General features: G+C 41.4%; 1 protein-coding gene across 1 annotated transcript in view; it reads right to left on the bottom strand.

The window, feature by feature from the left end:
* Positions 1-18,907, bottom strand: part of ST8SIA6 (ST8 alpha-N-acetyl-neuraminide alpha-2,8-sialyltransferase 6) — a 44,117-nt gene that overhangs the window by 17,420 nt on the left and 7,790 nt on the right. Inside the window, exons 3-4 of the mRNA XM_032793964.2 lie at positions 12,080-12,175; positions 4,354-4,440 (exon numbers count right to left, since the gene is read on the bottom strand). Coding sequence (XP_032649855.1) covers positions 4,354-4,440; positions 12,080-12,175 — 183 coding nt within the window. The remainder of the gene's footprint in view (positions 1-4,353; positions 4,441-12,079; positions 12,176-18,907) is intronic.

Raw genomic sequence — 18,907 nt, 5'->3', positions numbered from 1 at the left:
AAAAAAAGACCCAAAAACCTTTTCTTTATGGAACTTTAAAAAAACATTGGATTCAGTTAAATAGCCAGTGCAAAAAGTGATTGCTTCTGTACCAAGATTTTGTAGGACTTGGTATTTTTGTAACTAAGTTATACATGTGTTTTTTTTGAAGACAGTTTATAATAGGAAATTTGAAACATGTTGGACCACTGGATCAATATAATTAACTGTATTCTAAGGGAAATTATGAGCACAATTAAATATTTTGATGCACTTTATAAAAAATATAATTATTTTGTATTTTTAACTTGAAAGATCAGCTCCTATATTTACTGTTGAAAGGTTGGTTTTTCTTATGTTATCTGTGAATGTTGCTAGCTGCTGCCCCCAACAAAATGATGGTTGCAGTTGTCTACAACCTACCTGGATGCAGATTATCTGCCTATGGAGAAAGCAGGAAGCGAGTGGTGAAACCAGGACTAGTGAGGAGACAGTGCCCCCACAAACAGAACTGTAGCCCTTGGGAAGGACAGGGTCCTGATGAGGAACAAGGAGAATGAAAGTTGCCAAGAAAAGGGCATCACTCAGGGACAGATATGGAAGGTAGGCCTAGAGGCCCAGAATGGATGCACAAAGATGGTGGAGAAGGCTGAAGTGGCTGTGAGGGAGAAGACAGATGAGAACTCCAGGGAAGGAAGAGACTCTCAGAGGAAAAGCTAAAAGATACAGGAACCAATATGGAGACTAACCAGTGCACAGTTGGAACTCAGACTCTGGGGGAAAGGGATATTGGGAGAGTCTGTAAGGGCAAAAGCTACATGAAAAGTTGTCAGCAGCAGAGCAAGCATTACAAGTAGCCATAAAGGACATGCAGTTTCAGAAGGAGAAACTCAGAAACATGGAAGAGAGAGGTAAATGATTTCTCATGGTAGGAGACCAGAAGCAAGATGACCAGTGGAGCAGCTCCAGCAACTCCAGGGGAGAATGCATTCATACCTCTGAGGGCTGTAGTCTTTAAGGGGATGGTGTGAGACTGGGTGTCCATCCCCGCAAGGCCAAAAGGAGTAAATTAGCCCAATTAACCTATAGGCTGCATCTGGCGTGCTAAGGCCTGATTGCTGATGAAGGATAAAGGGCTACAGCTTGAATTCCATTGGCACAAATGAATAAAGCCTAAAATCACTAAAGCAAAGAAATTGTGAAGCTACATCTTGCTCAAAAGAAATGTGTAGGTATTAAAAATAATTATAGCTGTGAAGGTACCCAGCTGGGTTCTGTAGTTTGTTGTACTGATGATATACCTCTTACACGAAAAAAATCAAAATGTTAATGTAGTCATTAATATTCAAGTTACCTAGGGAACCTGAGACTAAAAACTCTAGCTAGAGAAGCTCATGCGGCAGGAGCAACCCACCCCACAGTAGTCTCCAAGGCTCTAGGAATGAGCCTTCTGGGGGAAAGCAAGGTTCTTTCACCCATCTTTTTAATGCTCTCTGATTCACTGTAATAGCCAAGAAGAGTGAGGTCTTGGTTTGGTTAGAACAAGTATAGATTGACGTAAATCTGTAAAAGGAAGAAGAATTCAGGTGGGCTTTAAGCAGAGAGGTTAAGGAATAGGCTAGTGGAGTTGCCATGCTTGTGTTTTGACTGGTGATAAAGAACAAGGGGAATAAGACTGAATTTTGAGACAAATAGTCTCATGGGAAAAAATTTCTGAGCAAGATTCATATGTAGTATTAAGTACTGGAAACAGTAGAAGTTCAGACACACTTTTCCTTACTGCCTCAGTCACTTGTCATCTGCACTCCATTCAGTTGTGGTAAAACTGTATCACAAGATACTACAACTGCTGGTATCTCTCTGCCATAGTTAGCTGGAGGATGGAAGAAGTAGTAGGAACAGCAGTGTGGATGGATGATACACCCAAGCATGTGACACAGTATGTCCCCCATTGGAGGCACAATGGCAATAACCAGAAGACAAGTGCCAGGCGTGCTGTGCACCCCAGTGGACAGTCTAAAGTTGGTGGAAGTGTTGTTAGCACAGGGTAGACAGACACCCTGAAATGGAGAGAAAGAACATGAAACCCTTATCTACCTATGAGGCCTGGGCAAAAATTCATCATACAAAGGTGATTGGGGGCGGGGGGGAGAAGGGATAGGTTTGGATTTGTTTAGTGGCATTCATTGACTTTGAGAGGTGTGAGGGAAAGACAGTTCACCACCCAGCTATCAGAACACTGACCACTGGTTGAGAACGAGAACAGTCCCACATTAAGCTGTAGGTAAAAGCCACCACTGAGCTCTATAAAGTATGAGCACTCACTGGAACAGTGCTGGAGAACATTTAGACAGGGGGAAAGACAAGGGTATAGCAAGAAGACTCTTTGTGCCTGTCAGTTTTGCACAAGCTGAGGCAGGTAGTAGATAGCCAGCTTATACCCTGTGCTCGGATCTGCCTGCAGCGGTGCCACTGGGGTTTGTGCAGCATAGAATTGCCAGCTCTTACCTTTTGGCCAAACAGTTACGTAAATATTTCTCCCTTAGAGCCATACCTGTTCCTTGTACTAACTCACTCCCCCGTCCCCTTGTTTGTCTTTGGCTCTGCTAGGATGCAGCCATCTGCAGAAGGCAACAGAGCTATGATACTAGGGGAGATGTTTGCTGAACATTAGGCGGGGCTGTTTTCTAGTAACATAGGAATTGCCATACTGGAACCGAGCAGTGATTTATCTACTCTAGTACCAGTCTCTGATAGCGGCTAGTACTAGATGCTTCAGAGGAAGGTGCAACAAAGCTCAGAGCTCAGTTATGGAATAACCTACGCATGGGGGAAGCTTTTTTCAAACCTCTAACTCAAGATTAGTTTATGCCTGGAAGCACAAGGCTTTACATCGCTCATAAAAAACGTATTTTATCCTATCTATTCTATTCTTCAAAGCTGTAGGGAAGAACACGATGATCCTGTAAAACAATACTAAACATGCCTGTGAGGTTGGTAAGCACTATTTCCATTTTATAGATGGGCAAACACAGATAGAGAGATGTTAAGTAGTTCGCCTTCAGATACCGTAGTCTAGCCATTAAAGGACTCCAGTGGATTAGGCATGCGAATGGCAATTTTAGTCCTCCTTCTGATAGTAAGTAGCTGCATGACCTGATTCATGTCACATAACCTCTCTAAGCTGAGTTTCATCATCTGTGAAGTGGGTATGACTATATTTAGCTAGCTCATAGGGAGGCAGAACGGAGTAATATTTGTAACGTACTACACAAGTGTAATATACTATTCTGTAGAAGCAGAACTCAGTAGTTCCTTGCACCCAGCCCTGTGCTCAGTGCATTGGCCCAGTAGCCTATAAAGTAGGAACACATGGACAAACAGAATTAATTTAGAAGGTAGAAATAGACAAATGGGAATTTATAAGCAAAAGCAGCACTTTGACTTTTCATATGCTTCAGCGTGAAAAGTTACCACTGTCCCAAAATTTTGTGAAAAGTCTAAATACCAGGGTACAACTCCCGTCCTATCCAACATTACACAATGTGGTGCTATTCCTCCCCCTCCTCGCTCAAAAGATTTCACCAATTTCTTCCAGCTCTATTCCCCACACAACTCTGCCAGTACATCATCATTTCTAAGCTGCTATTCTAGTCTCTTGCTCAACATTTATAAACATACCAAAGTGTGTGGCGGGTTTCTAAGGGGCACAGATTTAGTTAGGAAGCAATATACTGAATCTTAAAGGAAAGCGTATTTCCTCTGATGTGCTAAGAGATCAAAACTTTTGCAAGATTCTGAAGTGCTAGAAGAGCAGGATATCTATAAAATTTTAATATCCGGCTTCTTGAAAAGAACAGAAAGGAGAAAAGATTGAGATAAAAAGACAGTTACTTGAACACATACATCCCATGCATAATAATCATCCAGCCACCAAAACAAGTTAACTTATAGGTCAGTGATCACATTTTATTTTGTGTGTGTATATATATATTATATATAAAGTGGACACATTTGATAGATAGATGGGCGAAGAGAACTTCTTATTTTATTACATTTCCTAAAAGTTTAGAAATTAATACAACTTTTTACAGTAAAAGTCAATGGGCACAAATTTCAATAAGCTTATCCTAACCTACCGCTAGGGTAGAAGGCCAAATAATCACCTTAAGTTTGCTAGAAGGCTAGTGCATCCAACAGTTTTCTTAAAGTCACATTTTTCAGGAACATAACTACAACGTTAAGTGAGGAGTTACTCTACTACACACAAGAGGCACTGGTTTATTTGGTATCAATTTCCTGGGGAAGATCTGCACCATACATTTATAAAGCAAACCCTCGACAGATTGCTTTTTAAAGTTAACAGTAGATTACCTAAATTTTATATATTCTTCTGGTCTTCTTTTCCATGTGCAGTTCTGTATTTTTGTCACTATCTGAAGGTAATAATCTTCAGAGTACCTTAAAAAAAATTATCAGAGGCTATAATATGTATTCAGTTCCAGCTATAAACACAATTTCTCAAACATGGTTCATACAAAACAAATCCCTTCGTGAATTTCCACGACCCCATTTTACCTCTATGTATTGTAATACTACTATCCTCATTTAATTATTGCGACCTATTAAACCATCTTCTTTTACCTCTTTGATATATTATTGAACTTCTATTTTCAGAGTTTTTCCAATACACCTACAGATTCAGAACTTGCATATTTTAGATTCATTGGATCAATCAAAATGATCTCAACACAGGAGTCCAAATTAATATAAGTCTGTGTTATGCCAGAAAACCGCTTTTTCTTGTATTCAGTGCTTTAAACTTTAATGATGGTTTGAGACATAGCTGTTGCAAACCAAGGGTAGCCTTACAATTCTCCTCTTATTCATTTATTTACTTCATAGATTCTTCCAAGATCAATTTTATTATCCAAGATATCAATATTTAAACATGAAAGTTTGTTTGTAAAACATCTCAAGTAAAGATATCAAACCTGTATTTTATACACCACAGAATCAACACTACCAGGGCATATGGAACAAGAGTTTTTTTTCATACTGTAAGGAACCTTTTGAAGAGATTTAAGTTAGTGCATAGATGAAATACTGCAGAACATTTTATCAAAAGAAAGGAAAAAATTTCTTCTGTTATGGATCTCTGCTAGTACAGATTCCATTTGTGCTTTTTTATGTACTTGGAACCTAATGGAGTTGTGTGTATTTATTCTGCAGAAACAAACCTGATTTATGGTTTGGTTTTTTTTGTGTGTGTGTGTAATGTGACTACTAATTTTACAGGACTTTTATCTCCAGAAAACCTGTACCCAGTGTTCTTTTAGTGAAAAGGATTATTTTTGGAACCAGAGGGTAATAAGAGTGCCACAACTTTTATATGCAAATGTTTCTGGAAAAAAAAAAAAATCGCATCTTTCCTTTTGTTTGCTTGTGAAAGAAGCAGAAGTTAGTTAACGTTATACAGTAAGTGACTGGTCAGGTTTGCCAGACTTCTAATTACTACTGCAAATGGAAAAAGAAAATGCAATCAATCATTTAGGGCCCAGTCCAAAAACCCACTGTGGTTTGAGTTCATTGGCTTTGGATCAGGTCTTTAAACATAGAGTGTAGATCACATGGTCTTGAAATAAACATTTAAGTGCAATGAAAGAGGACATGTTTACCAGAGCCCCCAGCTTATTAATAACATCTAAGGAAGCCAATCATTTTTACTTAGCTGATTTTAGGAAAGTATCAGTTGTGTAAAATGGTCTTAAGTACAGTAATCGTATCTAATGTTACATTATACTGCTTAAAAGGGAAGCAAAGGTAGATGTTTCTGTGTGGAAACTCTGCATGCTAGCTTGGTTTTGTTTTTTAGTGCTGAAATCAATAAATAACTTTATTTAGGAGACTGGGACCTAAGGAGAAATTGTATAAATTAAGGAAAAGACTACAAACATGACAGAAAAAAATTACTTGGAACAACATTATTGTGTAGGGAAAAACCTATGAGAATCTGAAAGCAGATTCTTGCCTAAGGACATCAACTAGATGAAGATCACAGTCTTCAGTGAAAAAGAGTACTGTCAGCTTGGGAAGAAATGCCATGGGCTGACAATATTAGAGAGCTTCAGAGAGCCATTAGGTATACTGCGGAAAATCAAAGCAAATCACCACAATGCCAGTTCCAAGGCCTCATGAAGGACTTAACATAGGACTGGAAGGGAACTCCTGGGTCACAGAGTCCAGCATCCAGACAATCTGGACACACAAACCCATTCATATCAAGCTCTCTCTTAAAACCAGTTAAGGTTTCTTGCCCCCACTATGTGCATTAGCTGTCCTTACAAAATGGGAGGGGCTTCTTAACTATATATTAAGGAGTTATGTGCCTCTGTCTGGAACAACACACCCCACGATGTGCAGTCTTGCTGGGTTACTACTGCCTTCTACTGGATGGGATCAGCCCTGCTCCAATACTTACAATCTCACTCTCTACTGGCTGATTTACAGAGAAGAATCCAAGTTAAATGAAGACCTGTGTTAATGAAACCCACCCCTCAGGTGCTGTTTAGTAGACATTGTGCCTGTATATGCAGCCATAGATTGCTACAGGTCTCCTTTGCCAACTGCTGGTACAGTGCCATCGGTTTAAAACATTGGTCAGACCCATATATGTCCACAGGGTAGGATCTGAAGATGCCTACAGTGTCATGATTCAGACACCATTTTGCCTGCATTAGTTTTAAACACTTTATTTTCAGCTGCAAAAGCCTCTCTAAACACAGGCAATATTCAAATAGTTTTTTTCTTTCATCAGTTGGTTTTTCTGTTTTTAAAGACTGAACACAAAGCCCTTGGATTTGCTGCTGCTGGTTTCACAGCCTGGAAAACTGTGCCATCAGTCAGAAAGCCTATCTGAGCAGCACTTGTTAAAGAGGCCACAAATGGAGTGAATCCAAGATGGCGATAAAGGTTTCATTTCACAGCTCTGCCAGAATCTACACAGTTCTGTTGTCAAGTGATGGCCAAGGATATATTACCTCCTGCAGCATCTGAGGATCAGCAGCACATAGCCAATGATGCCCAAAGGGTTAGTATTCGGCTACAAAGGTGGGAGAAGCTTGGGTAAGTTGGGCTGTGGCAGAATGTGGACAGGGAACAACTATTGCTCTTAGAACAGTGGGTCACACTTCCCCCTTCTGCTTGAAGGTCTATCGCCAACATCCCAACCACTGCAATGATATGCCACCCTAGGAAACTCACCTGTGTTAACTGATCCCTCCCAGCTAGTAAAGTGATTCCCCACCCCCCGCGGTGCCTCTCACTCATGTACACAGGGCACTAGAGGGGGGGAACGGCCAGGGTGCAATGTCTATTAGTATGCATGGTGGGAATGCCTGCAGACTGAGTCTCCTGCACTGCAGCCTACAGACTCTGGTGCACTAGCAGAAGGGCCACAGCCAGAAGCGAGTGATGAGAGCCCACAAGGAGACGTTAGAGAAGGGAGACAGAAGTAAACCCCACCTATGACATGCTGAAGCTAAGCACCTGCCTTCAGAAAGACCAGTTTGTTTGGCAAGAATGCCAAGGAGGGGCTGTGAAAGAGGAGGCTCTTGTGGGACAGAAATACAAAAGAAAAGAAGCAGAGGGAAATGCAAGACAAGGGATGGCTGCCTTATGCGTTTTGACATTACAAAGCTGTCAAAGGAACCATCATGTTTTTTAAACTTTAGGACGTGCCCTCAGGGCTTGCCCTAGAATAAAGATGGAAATCTTCCAGGAAACCTAGCCCCTCAGGCCATCTATCACCACCAAGGCATGCTTGATATAATAATACTTAGTATGTACTAGCATTTTTTAATTTTCAAATCATTGGACAAATATTAACACTGGATAATTTATCCTGGTATGTATCAGCTCAAGAGGCTGAAATGTCCAGATTACTACTGAAGGCACTCTGGAATGGCAGTACAAATCACTGCTGGCAAGGAGTATGTGTAAGAGGTAGATTCAAAGGGCAGCCAGCTATGGAAATTGAGTTGCAGCACATATGGAGCAATGCAATACCCTGTTCCACAAACCCAGCTCCTCTTCCAGCCTTCCCAGTTCAGTATCTGCCTCCCACAATCTGCACAGCTCCTCTTTCCTCAGCCACAGTGGTAGAATCAGAGAGTGGGAGGCATTAGCACTCTCCCAAGCTTTGCCTATAAACCAAGCCCCAAACACTTGAAATGCTAAAACACGTCACTAATCTAAGTAGGCTGTCCAGATATTGATCATCTGATGATCCCTCTTCTTTCTGAGTGCTTTGATCAGCAAGTGTAAGGGGTAACAATGTTGACAATTATATTGTTGTCACTAAGTTTCAGAGATAACACATGTGAGATGACTAATAAGGACAGTTTACACCTCTCTTGGTGCTATCAATTTAGGCTGACAGCAGACACAGCCCATTATCACTGTATTGATTTACAGCCAGCTCACAGTCTGAAGAATACCTATGCAATCATTAAGGATGGTGACCAGACTCTTTATAAATAAAAGCAGATTCTGAAGCACAGAGAGACAGAAAAACAAAATCTCCAGAAAGAATTACTACTTGCTGAGCCAGCTGCATCTATTAAATCGTGGCTTGGCTTCTCTCCCTTCTGATTACCACCAGCTGGATGGGGAAGCAGTACCACCACTTTAGTGCTTCTCCATCCACCAGGGGATGAACAGGCCTGAGAATACTCAGCTGGTGGGAAGGAGCATTAGTGGGAGGAAACAAAGGAGATTAAGACAACAACAAATAGGGTAGGTGATCATAGAATCATAAGAGTTAATGATTCTAAGGAATGGTAGGAGGGAGAATAAAATAAAGACAATGGATTTCAAGGTGGCAAACTTTAGCAAACTCAGGGAGTTGGTAGGTAAGATCCCATAGGAAGCAAGTCTAAGGGGAAAAACAATAGAAGACAGTTGGCCGTTTATCAAAGAGACATTATTAAGAGCACAAGAGCAAACTATCCCACTGCATAGGAAAGATTAGAAGTATGGTAAGAGACCACCCTGGCTTAACCAGGAGATCTTCAATGATCTAAAACTCAAAAAAAGAGTCCAACAAAAAGTGGAAACTAGGTCAAATTCCAAAGGATGAATATAAACAACTACAAGTATGTAGGGACAAAATTAGAAAGGCCAAGGCACAAAATGAGATCAATCTAGCTAGGGACATAAAGGGTAAGAAGAAAACAAATACATTAGAAGCAAGAGAAAGACCAAGGACAGGATAGACTCATTACTCAATGGGGGGTGGGTGGGGCGGGGCGGTATGATAAACAGATAATGTGGAAATGGCAGAGATGCTTTATGACATCTTTGTTTTGGTTTTTACCAAAAAGGTTGGTGGTGATTGGATGTCTAACGTAGTGAATGCCAATGAAAATGAGGTAGGATCAGAAGAGGCTAAAATAAGGCAAGAACACGCTAATAATTACTTGATCAAATTAGACGTCTTCAAGTCACTAGAGCATGATGAAATGCATCCTAGAATACTCAAGGATCTGACTGAGGAGATATGAGCCATTAGCAATTATCTTTGAGAAGTCATGGAAGACAGAAGAGATTCCAGAAGACTGGAAAAGGGAAAATATATAGTGCCCATCTATAAAAAGGGAAATAAGGGCAACCCAGGAAATTACAGGCCAGTCAGCTTAACTTCTGTACCCGGAAAGATAATGGAGCAAATAATTAAGCAAGGAGGGGTTGCAAGTGCTTTGGAGGATAGGATTAAAATTCAAAATGATCTGGATAAACTGGAGAATGGTCTGAAGTAAACAGGATGGAATTCAATAAGGACAAATGCAAAGTACTCCATTTAGGAAGGAACAACCAGTTGCACACATACAAAATGGGAAATGGCAGCCTAGAAAGGAGTATTGCGGAAAGGGATCTGGGGGTCATAGCGGACCACAGGCTAAATATGAGTCAACAGTGTAACGCTGTTGCAAAAAAACCGAACAATATTGTGTCCAGTTCTGGGTGTCACATTTCAGGAAGGATGTGGACAAATTGAAGAGAGTCCAGAGAAGAGCGACAAAGTGATTAGAAGTCTAGAAAACATGACCTATGGAGGGAAGATTGAAAAAAAATTGGGTTTGTTTAGTCTGGAAAAAACAAGAGCAAGAGGGGACATAACAGTTTTCAAGTATGTAAAATTTGTTATAAGGAGGAGGAAGAAAAATTGTTTTTATTAAGCTCTGAGGATAGAGCAAGAAGCAATGGGCTTAAATTGCAGCAAGGGAGTTTTAGGTTGGACGTTAGGAAAAACTTCCTGACTGTCAGGGTGGTTAAGCACTGGAATAAATTGCCTAGGAAGTTGGTGGAATCTTCATGATTGGAGATTTAAGAGCAGGTTAGACAAACACCTGTCAGGAATGGTCTAGCTCAGGGGTCGGCAACCTTTCAGAAGTGGTGTGCCGAGTCTTCATTTATTCACTCTAATTTAAGGTTTCGTGTTCCATTAATATATTTTAACTGTTTTAGAAGGTCTCTTTCTAGAAGAAGTCTATAATATATAACTAATCTATTGTTGTACGTAAAGGAAATAAGGTTTCAAAATGTTTAGATGTTTCATTTAAAATTAAGTTAAAATGCAGAGCCCCCCAGACTGGTGGCCAGGATCCGGGCACTGTGAGTGCCACTGAATATCAGCTCACATGCCGCCTTCAGCGTGTGCGCCATAGGTTGCCTACCGCTGGTCTAGGCAATTAGTCCTGCCACAAGTGCAGGGGACTGGACTAGACAACCTCTCAAGGTTCCTTCCAGTTCTATGGTGACTAAAGAGAGGAGAGAGCCAGGGCAACAATAGGAATGGGTGAAATGGAGGGAAAAGGTGACTAAGTGCAGGAGAGTAGAGTGACCAAGAAGGTGGTAGAGGAAAGACTGAAAAGTCAGAGAAAATCCTGAAGTTTAAGATAGAGGGAAAGAGGTTCAGTCGGAAGGGAGACTAGTGGGAGAGGTAGAATTAAAAACCCTAGATGAAACCATTTTAAAATGAATTAGAAGTTGATTGAGGGAAAACATGGAGACTGATAAAAACAGGAAAAAGCAGCATTAAAATTTGAACAAAAAATTGTGGGGTAGCGGCAAAAAAATAAAAGAAAAAAATGTTTTAAAAACTGATTTAATGGTGCTTTCCAATGAAGCAAAGTTTAAACATTTCCTGGCCTTTGACTGGGCAAAGAGTGATTTTTTTTTTTATTATTTTATCTAATTTACATATCATTTGTCCTCTGTGTACAAATAAAAGGCCACAGCCATGATCTTGCAGATATTTAAGCATATGTTTTCATAGTATGGGGAGTGGGAGAAGGGTGGAGAGATGGTATATGCAAAACATATGGGTCACTTCTCCATTTCCTGCACAGAGAGGGGCAGAGGGGCCAGGAACTTGAGCCAGGTTGATGTCAGAGTCTATATTCCAGAGTCTACAGTGTCTACACTAGGAAAAATATAAGGGTTTTAACTGAACTGGTGCAGTTTCACCAGTGCAGTCAGTCAATGATGAACACTGGTAAGCAGAGGAGATGCTGGTGTCTGCGTATACAATGGAACAACTAGTCTCCTGGAGGCAATACTACAGTCACTATAGGTAATTCAGTTTTTAGACAAGCTCATTTCTAGACCTTTTCTGAAGAGAATCCACTTCTTGTGATTGTGTATTGGCTTATAAGAATGTGAACTAATCAGGAAAGGAAACCCCAAAGGAAAAATGTGCTGCTCAGATTCTGTCAGGGTGATTTTTTTTTTTTATAAAGACCCTAGATTGAAGAAGAAGAGATAGACGTCTCCCTCCCATTTGTAGCTGTGAATGAGAAATCTTCTTGACATACTATTTTGTTTTCTTTAATTTAGACCAAGAATAAATCCAATGGATGCTACAGAGGGAAAACAAACAAACAAACAAACAAACAAACAGCCAAACACTGGTTACACATTTTCAGCTTGCTGTTTTATGGTTTTGCATTAATGTCACTGAGAATTATGTGCAAAAGACAAGCAGATACTTAGTCTTCTATTCAAACCAAACACAGCAGAAAGCAAACCAAACACCTACCTTTTCTTCTTGATAGATGAAGACCAAATGTTGTCCTGCATCTCCTTACATTTTGAAGCCTGTTGAAGTTGGTAAATTGCATTTTTGAGAGTTGTTCTGTTGGGAAAAAAAAAAAAAAAAAAAAAAAAAAAAAGAAAATCTTCAAAAGTTAGAAAACTCTCTTAGCAACCCCACAGTTAATTTGATGTGACAATGAGATTAATAACTGCCATAGATTCTGAAAAAACATTACTAATGAAGTCTGAATCACTTCTGCAGAAGGGGAGGTGGTTGTTCTTACCAGCAACAAGTTTGATTTAACACAATCTCAGTTCATATCATCAATTGCCTTGTGCCAATTCCAACGTAAATCAGAAATGTAATTAAAAAAATAAATGGGACTCAGAAGCAGCTTGAACATTACATTTTGAAGATATTAAAATATTTTTACAATAGATATTTAACAGAGGGTGGTTTTCCAAAGCTGTTGCTAAAATGCAATATTCAGGAACAGCCTGCAATTCAAAGAGAACTGGGCAACTTGCGGAGGCTACGTAACTGGATGTGGAAACTTTCACCTGTAGGTCGCTAGTTTTTAATCTAGTGACCCAAGATTAGTATTTCCCCCTTGTTTTCCAGGATAAGATGATGTTATTCATGTGACTACATTATCTTTATACATCTCTCCCTCCCTGGCCCCAAACTTCTAAGTATGCCTCTTGTTCCTGATAGAAGACAGACCCGTTGGTTATTAAGCTTCTTTGGGTATGGCTACACTGCGTTTTAACACCCATGGAAGTGAGTCTCAGACATGGAAGCTGGAACTAGGGGTGCTGGGGATTCAGCACCATCCCTGGCTTGAAGTGGTTTCCATCATATACAGGGTTTGCAGTTTTATTCAATGACTTTCAGCACCCCAGCGCCTATGGTCTCAGAGCTGCACAGACGTTCAGACTTGGGCTCTGAAAATCACCCCAACTTTAGAGCCCAATTCCGGCCCATGCCCCAATGTCTACACAAGCTGCTTTTAGTGCCATAGCTGTAGACCTGGGCTCTGAGACTCACTGTCGTGGATTTTCAAACACAGTATAGATGTACTCCGAGGTTGAGAACAGCAATTCTCTCTGGTATCCATGTTTTATATCAGACAATATCCTCTCTATCATCTCTTGCAACATTTTTCTTCCCTCTGACATGAGGTTTTTTGCTCCACTGACCATAATTTCTCATTCTCTACACCCATTCTTCCTCTTCACCGATTCAGTGGGAGCCCACCAACATATTCATACACTAACTGGCCAACATTAAGTTAACAGACTTTTGTATCCAAACACTTCAAAACTGTCTGACTCTCTAAATTCACCTTCTGGCATACTGGACCCTAAATTATCCCCTTTAATGATACTAAACATGTTTGCTAGACCTAGGTGAAGATATTCCTATTCCAGCATAGAAAACCAGCCTAAACAATAATAGCTTCTTAAAGAGTTCCCTTCTGTCACAGGAAAGGCCAAGACCCTGTCTCAATAGGCCACTGGAAGGAGAAAGAATCCTCTGTGCTTATTGATACTGTATGAATTAATTATATGAACACCCTTTTTAACAATCCGGTAGTGTGGGCCAGATCCTTAGGTGTAAATCTGGCCCTTTGAGTGCACAGCTTTTTCACCCCTACACCAAAACTAAGACATTCTTGCACAGTGTAAGTTTCCGGAGATTGTGTAGCTCTGATGCTCGGAGCATGCTTGCACAGATCATGGTTAAAAGGTGTGTAGCTTGTGCACAGATGCTGTGTCATTCGTTCATAGCTGCCTATGTGCAGGTGCTCTCCTGAGCAACCCACTCTAGCTCTCAGAGTCAAGGCAGCCAGGCCACTGGAGTGCATACATGCTCATATTCTAGCAATTAGGATGCCAAGGGCTTCGCACATTTCAGCCTCAAGGCTGATGAGCCAGGAGTGCTGAAGTTGTTCCTGCACCTGTCACCATCACTGGGATGTGCAGGGCCCAATCCTGTCTTTGGGTGCACACCAGGCTCACAATGAAGTCCTTGAGAGGCCTGCACCACATGTCAAAGTAGAATTTGGCCCACCCTGTGCACACATATACTGAAGCAGGGGCTAATCATGCAGTTCTTATTCGGTCAGAACTCCCTTGAGAGTTAGTGCAAGTCTTACTCAGGTAAGAATCACAGACCAGCCCTTGCTTGACTAAGCAGGAATAAACAGACAAAGTAAGCAGTAACAATATTTTGGCACTAGGCTATGACAAGCACTTACATGGCCAGGCAGTAGGACAGAGAGGGAGTAAGGAGCCTTTCCTCCCCCAGGACAGGCCACATAAGGGCTGGGCAGAATTGCAACCATTTGCCTGGAGACCACAGCAACAACTCACCAAGGAGTTGGCTGGCTGTGATGGGGAAAGGGAGCATACTGCATCCCTAAGAGGGAAGTCACAGACTCCACTTCCCCCTGGACAGAGAAGGGGTTCCCCCAGGAGCACATCCAGGGTTCTCCTTGGGGAGCTGCAGCTCTGCACACACTTTATTGGGGGCTGTGGCAAAATGCCACAATCTAGCTTTGTTTTCTCAGCTATACAGGGCACCTAACAGACAGACAACAACAGCTGGTATTACTTGTTATCAGCTCAGTGGCTGATTTTGGATATGGTTTCTTATGTTAATACTTCTTTTGGAAGAGTGGCATACAAATATAAGGACAGCAGATTTTCAGGGCACCGAACTCAGTACAGCATGTATACAACTGATAATAAATGTTCTGTCAATACAATTCACACACACAGGTTTAGGAGGTTTACTAACTGAGGTCCCTTTGTCCTGGCTCTCATAAAAGCTCTGCACACATGTGCTTAAGCAGCTTTTGGTTAGCCCAAATTTACAGATGTAGATATTCCTTTCAAAAACACAACCAGAATGACACCACAGAAAAATAAGTGAAATACACTGATGCACTGTTCCTCTCTTTTGTTTCTGTTGTCCCTGTTACTGCTGTAGTTGCTAAAAGTTATTCTTATACTGCAACAGTTCAAAGCACAAATGGGAACACAGTCTACGATTAATTATATCAAAACCATCTTAAAAAAAGAGAAACAATGCTATCCGCCAAATGCATGCTACTGGTGCAAACGGTCATTGCTTATAACCAGAGATATGGGGGAGACTGGATGGTAGAGTGAAAGAGGAACTGTGCTAAGGACAGATCTTGGAATATTCAATAAAACGTTGTGATTCATCTACTTGCTTGGACGCTATCACCATGGAAGAACACAGTCACAAGTGTTATGACACTTACAGCATATGAGGAGGGAAAAGCTGCTTCTCCAGAAAGAATGAAGGGGAATACACATTGCAACTGGGAGATGTAGTCCCCAGCTTGAGTAGACATACATGAGCTAGCTCTGCACAAAATTTGCAGCATGGCCATGTCAGCACAGGCAGCAGCTTGGGCTAGCTACTCACAGAGGTACCCAGGGGGTCAGGCAGAGTTGTAGTCAGGCAGGCTAGCTAATGCCACCACCTAGGTAGCCATAGCCACAGTGCTCTTTTTAGCACACTAGTTCAATCAAAGCTAGTGCAGGCATGTCTACCTGAGCTGGAAGTTATACCCCTGGATGCAGTGTAGACTTGCCCCGAGTTATGACTATCTCTGTAAGGGAGCACTTTTTAGGCAGACACCCTCACAAGTCAGTCACGGAGAACTGACAACATAAGTGCCACTTGTCATTTCAGTTAAGCTGGTGTAAATCAGAACCTTTTCCATTTATGTACATGGAGCTTAAGTCTGATCAGCCTAATCAGGCCCATGTCTGTTATATATCGACTGTTTGTATCCACCGGCACACAAAGCATTATCCATAGCAGCCTCGAAGTTCAAAACAGGACGAAAGTGCTCTCCAAATACAGAAGACAGAAACACATACACAGCCACAGAGGATCCAACAGCAACTGTTCCTTTGTACAGCTGATCGTATACATGGGACCCTCCTCATCACCTGCTGACAGTGGTTTTTCAGAGATACACGAAAGCCACTGGTAACCATTGGTCATACTTTGTATAGCTGGTTTCCACATAAAGTAAGGCTGGTTCAAAGTCAAAGTTGATACACTGCCATTGGCTTGTGGCTAGTACTCAAATGCTTGTGTGAAGCCTGTTCAAACAAGTTCTGAAAGCTGGCCTGCTAGGTTTCCTGTCCAGAAGAAGTCACGCTCTGCCAGGAACAGCCAGTCAGAAAGGTGATCTTACATGGCATTGTTTCAGGTAGACTGACCATCTGAGGCACATCTCATCATAACATTAACACATCACTATGCAAGAACTGATGTTCTTTCAAGGAGTGAACTTCAGCTCTATACAGAGAGACAGCACGAGGGCCTTGGCCCTATTTGGTCCCACTTAAGCACGATCAGTTTCAAGCAAGCTGCTTTCCATCTTCAGATTCACAAACTATTCCTTCCTGTTGGACAAAAACAAGTCCAAAATGGCTGCCTTTGTGGTTACTTCCTCCACCTTCCAAAACAAGAAGTTGTCCCCATACATTCCAAGAACTTATTGGACATTTTATGTTTTGCCATATTACCTTGCCAACAGATATCTGGGTAGTTAAAGTCCCCCATTACTACAGGTCATGTGTTTTGGATTTCTGTTATCTTGAAATGCCTCATCTGCCTCTTCCTCTTGGTTTGGTGGTCTATAGTAGACCTCTGTTTTTCTCCACTTTTATCTTCACTGAGACTTTCCACTGGTCTGCCTCTGACCTCCTTCTGAACCTCAGAATGAGCATATATATGCTTGATGTACAACACAATATCTCCTCTCTTTTTAATCTTTCTGTCCTCCTTGTGTAGAACTGATAAATGAAATTGTTTTTAATTGTTCACTTTATTAATGTTACTTCTGTTCACCATTCACTACACTTGCCTGCATTGTAACTTCTGTTCACTGTTTGCCATATTGTAATTCAAACCCCATTTTAAAACACTCACTCCATTTTGTAAAAGCTTCCTCCAACCTTCATTTTTGCAAACCCTGCTGTAATCTTATTAGTTAGTTTAGATGTGTGAATGAGGCATGTATGGATGATAAAATCAACCTCCAGCCCCAGCCTGTCCTGATGAGGTGAAGTTCAACTACCAACGGCTGAAGACCTAGACAACACCGAAACAAAGTAAAAAGCATCCACCCTAAAAAGAAAAGGACAAAAGAACAACAGAAGGAAGATCAAAGCCAGGTTCAAGGCTGAAAGTCACGCCTGCAATTGACGGGTGATCAATCCAAACCCAAAGGCAGCGTGACACAGCAAGACCTATAGACTTTGAATCCAAACTAAAAGCCTGTAAAAAAGAAGGGTGAGATAAGAGACTTTGGGTAACATTCTGCTGCCAACATGGAGCCAGCCACCTGCTGATTAATTTAACAACAGCAGAATGAAGCAACTCCCATGAACTAACATAGGGAAAAATCCCTATAAAGCTGGACTCTGAAGACTGAGGACTTTGAGTCTATGGTTCTGCTGCCAGCCTCCAGGAGCATCAGGTGCACCTGACCCGGACTCGGCTCCACTCTTGTGTACAGGGTACCTGGCCAGTATTCTGTCACAAGCAACTTTAGGCTGGTAACTATAATATCCATACAGAACTTGTATGAATGATTGTGTGAGTGAATGAATATATATATATATATATAAGTAATCATAGGAATAAGTAGCCAAACAACATTGTTTGCTGTTATCTTTTATTTTGGTATTTACAATAAATGTGACAAATGTCTTGTCCCCTTTAATAAGATCCTGCTAGTTTTTATTGGTATAACACTTGAACAAGGTGTACTCCTCTATACCAGTATTCCAGTCATGAGATTTCTCCCACCAAGTCTCTGTGATGCCAATTAAGTCATAATTTATCTTATTTATTCTCCAAAATGCAAGGAGTATAGGGAATAAACAGACTCCACTCACACCACCTGGTTCCTCCTGTGACTCTCTTTGACAGGTACATGCAAGCCACATTCTGAGCAAGTTACCAGAGTCAAGACACCTATCTGGCCACGTCCCTCACAGGTGCAGGCAGAGGAATAGCTAGCAGTGGCATTGGCAATGTGCCATTTCCCTCCCACTGCAGGTTCTCCCTTGTAGAGTACCAGCAAGTTAAGGGGGAGAAAACAAACCCACCTATCCACACTTTCTCCATCTGCTGGTGAGCTTAGCTGGCTAACCCCTTTAGTCTCCCATCTGCCTTCATCTTATCAGTGACTAGCAACATCTGTTGTTTTTAAGGCCTGGGCCCTACACACAGCTGGAATGGGTCACTCACCCCTTCCCACTCAGCCCCTGCTGATCAGTGGCCTATCCAAAAAACTCCACTGCTCTCATTTCAAATAGTCCTACTAGAAATCAGATGCTCACCCACCCACTCACCCAACCCTATGATTCTAACTGCAGGACAACCTAGCCCAGACAGTCAGCAACCAAGCCTATATTTCACATACACCAAACACAGAAAACCTACCAAACTTAGTGGCATGTTCCCAGTCTCTCCCCTGCCCAGGTCTGTATAGCACAGAGAATTATTAACTATATATAGTTATTGCTATTGCTTTAATTTAGGGGAATAAATAAGACAGAAGTGCCCTTGAGCTGACTAACTCCCTTAGCCTCTCAGGTGCCTTTGTCTTCATACTACGGTATCTGTGCCTCTTTCTACTAGATTTGGCTACTGAAAATTGGCAGTCTGTTTGTGAATATTCTTGTCTCTTATCTTCTCCCTAGTAGACACATTTAATTTTGAATCTTTCACGGTGTGTTAGTTGGGTTATTAGAAACCAATAATCCACTC

Source organism: Chelonoidis abingdonii, chromosome 2 (genome assembly GCF_003597395.2).
Source record: "Chelonoidis abingdonii isolate Lonesome George chromosome 2, CheloAbing_2.0, whole genome shotgun sequence".
Taxonomy (NCBI): Eukaryota; Metazoa; Chordata; order Testudines; family Testudinidae; genus Chelonoidis; species Chelonoidis abingdonii.
This window is presented reverse-complemented; position numbering and strand designations above follow the sequence as displayed.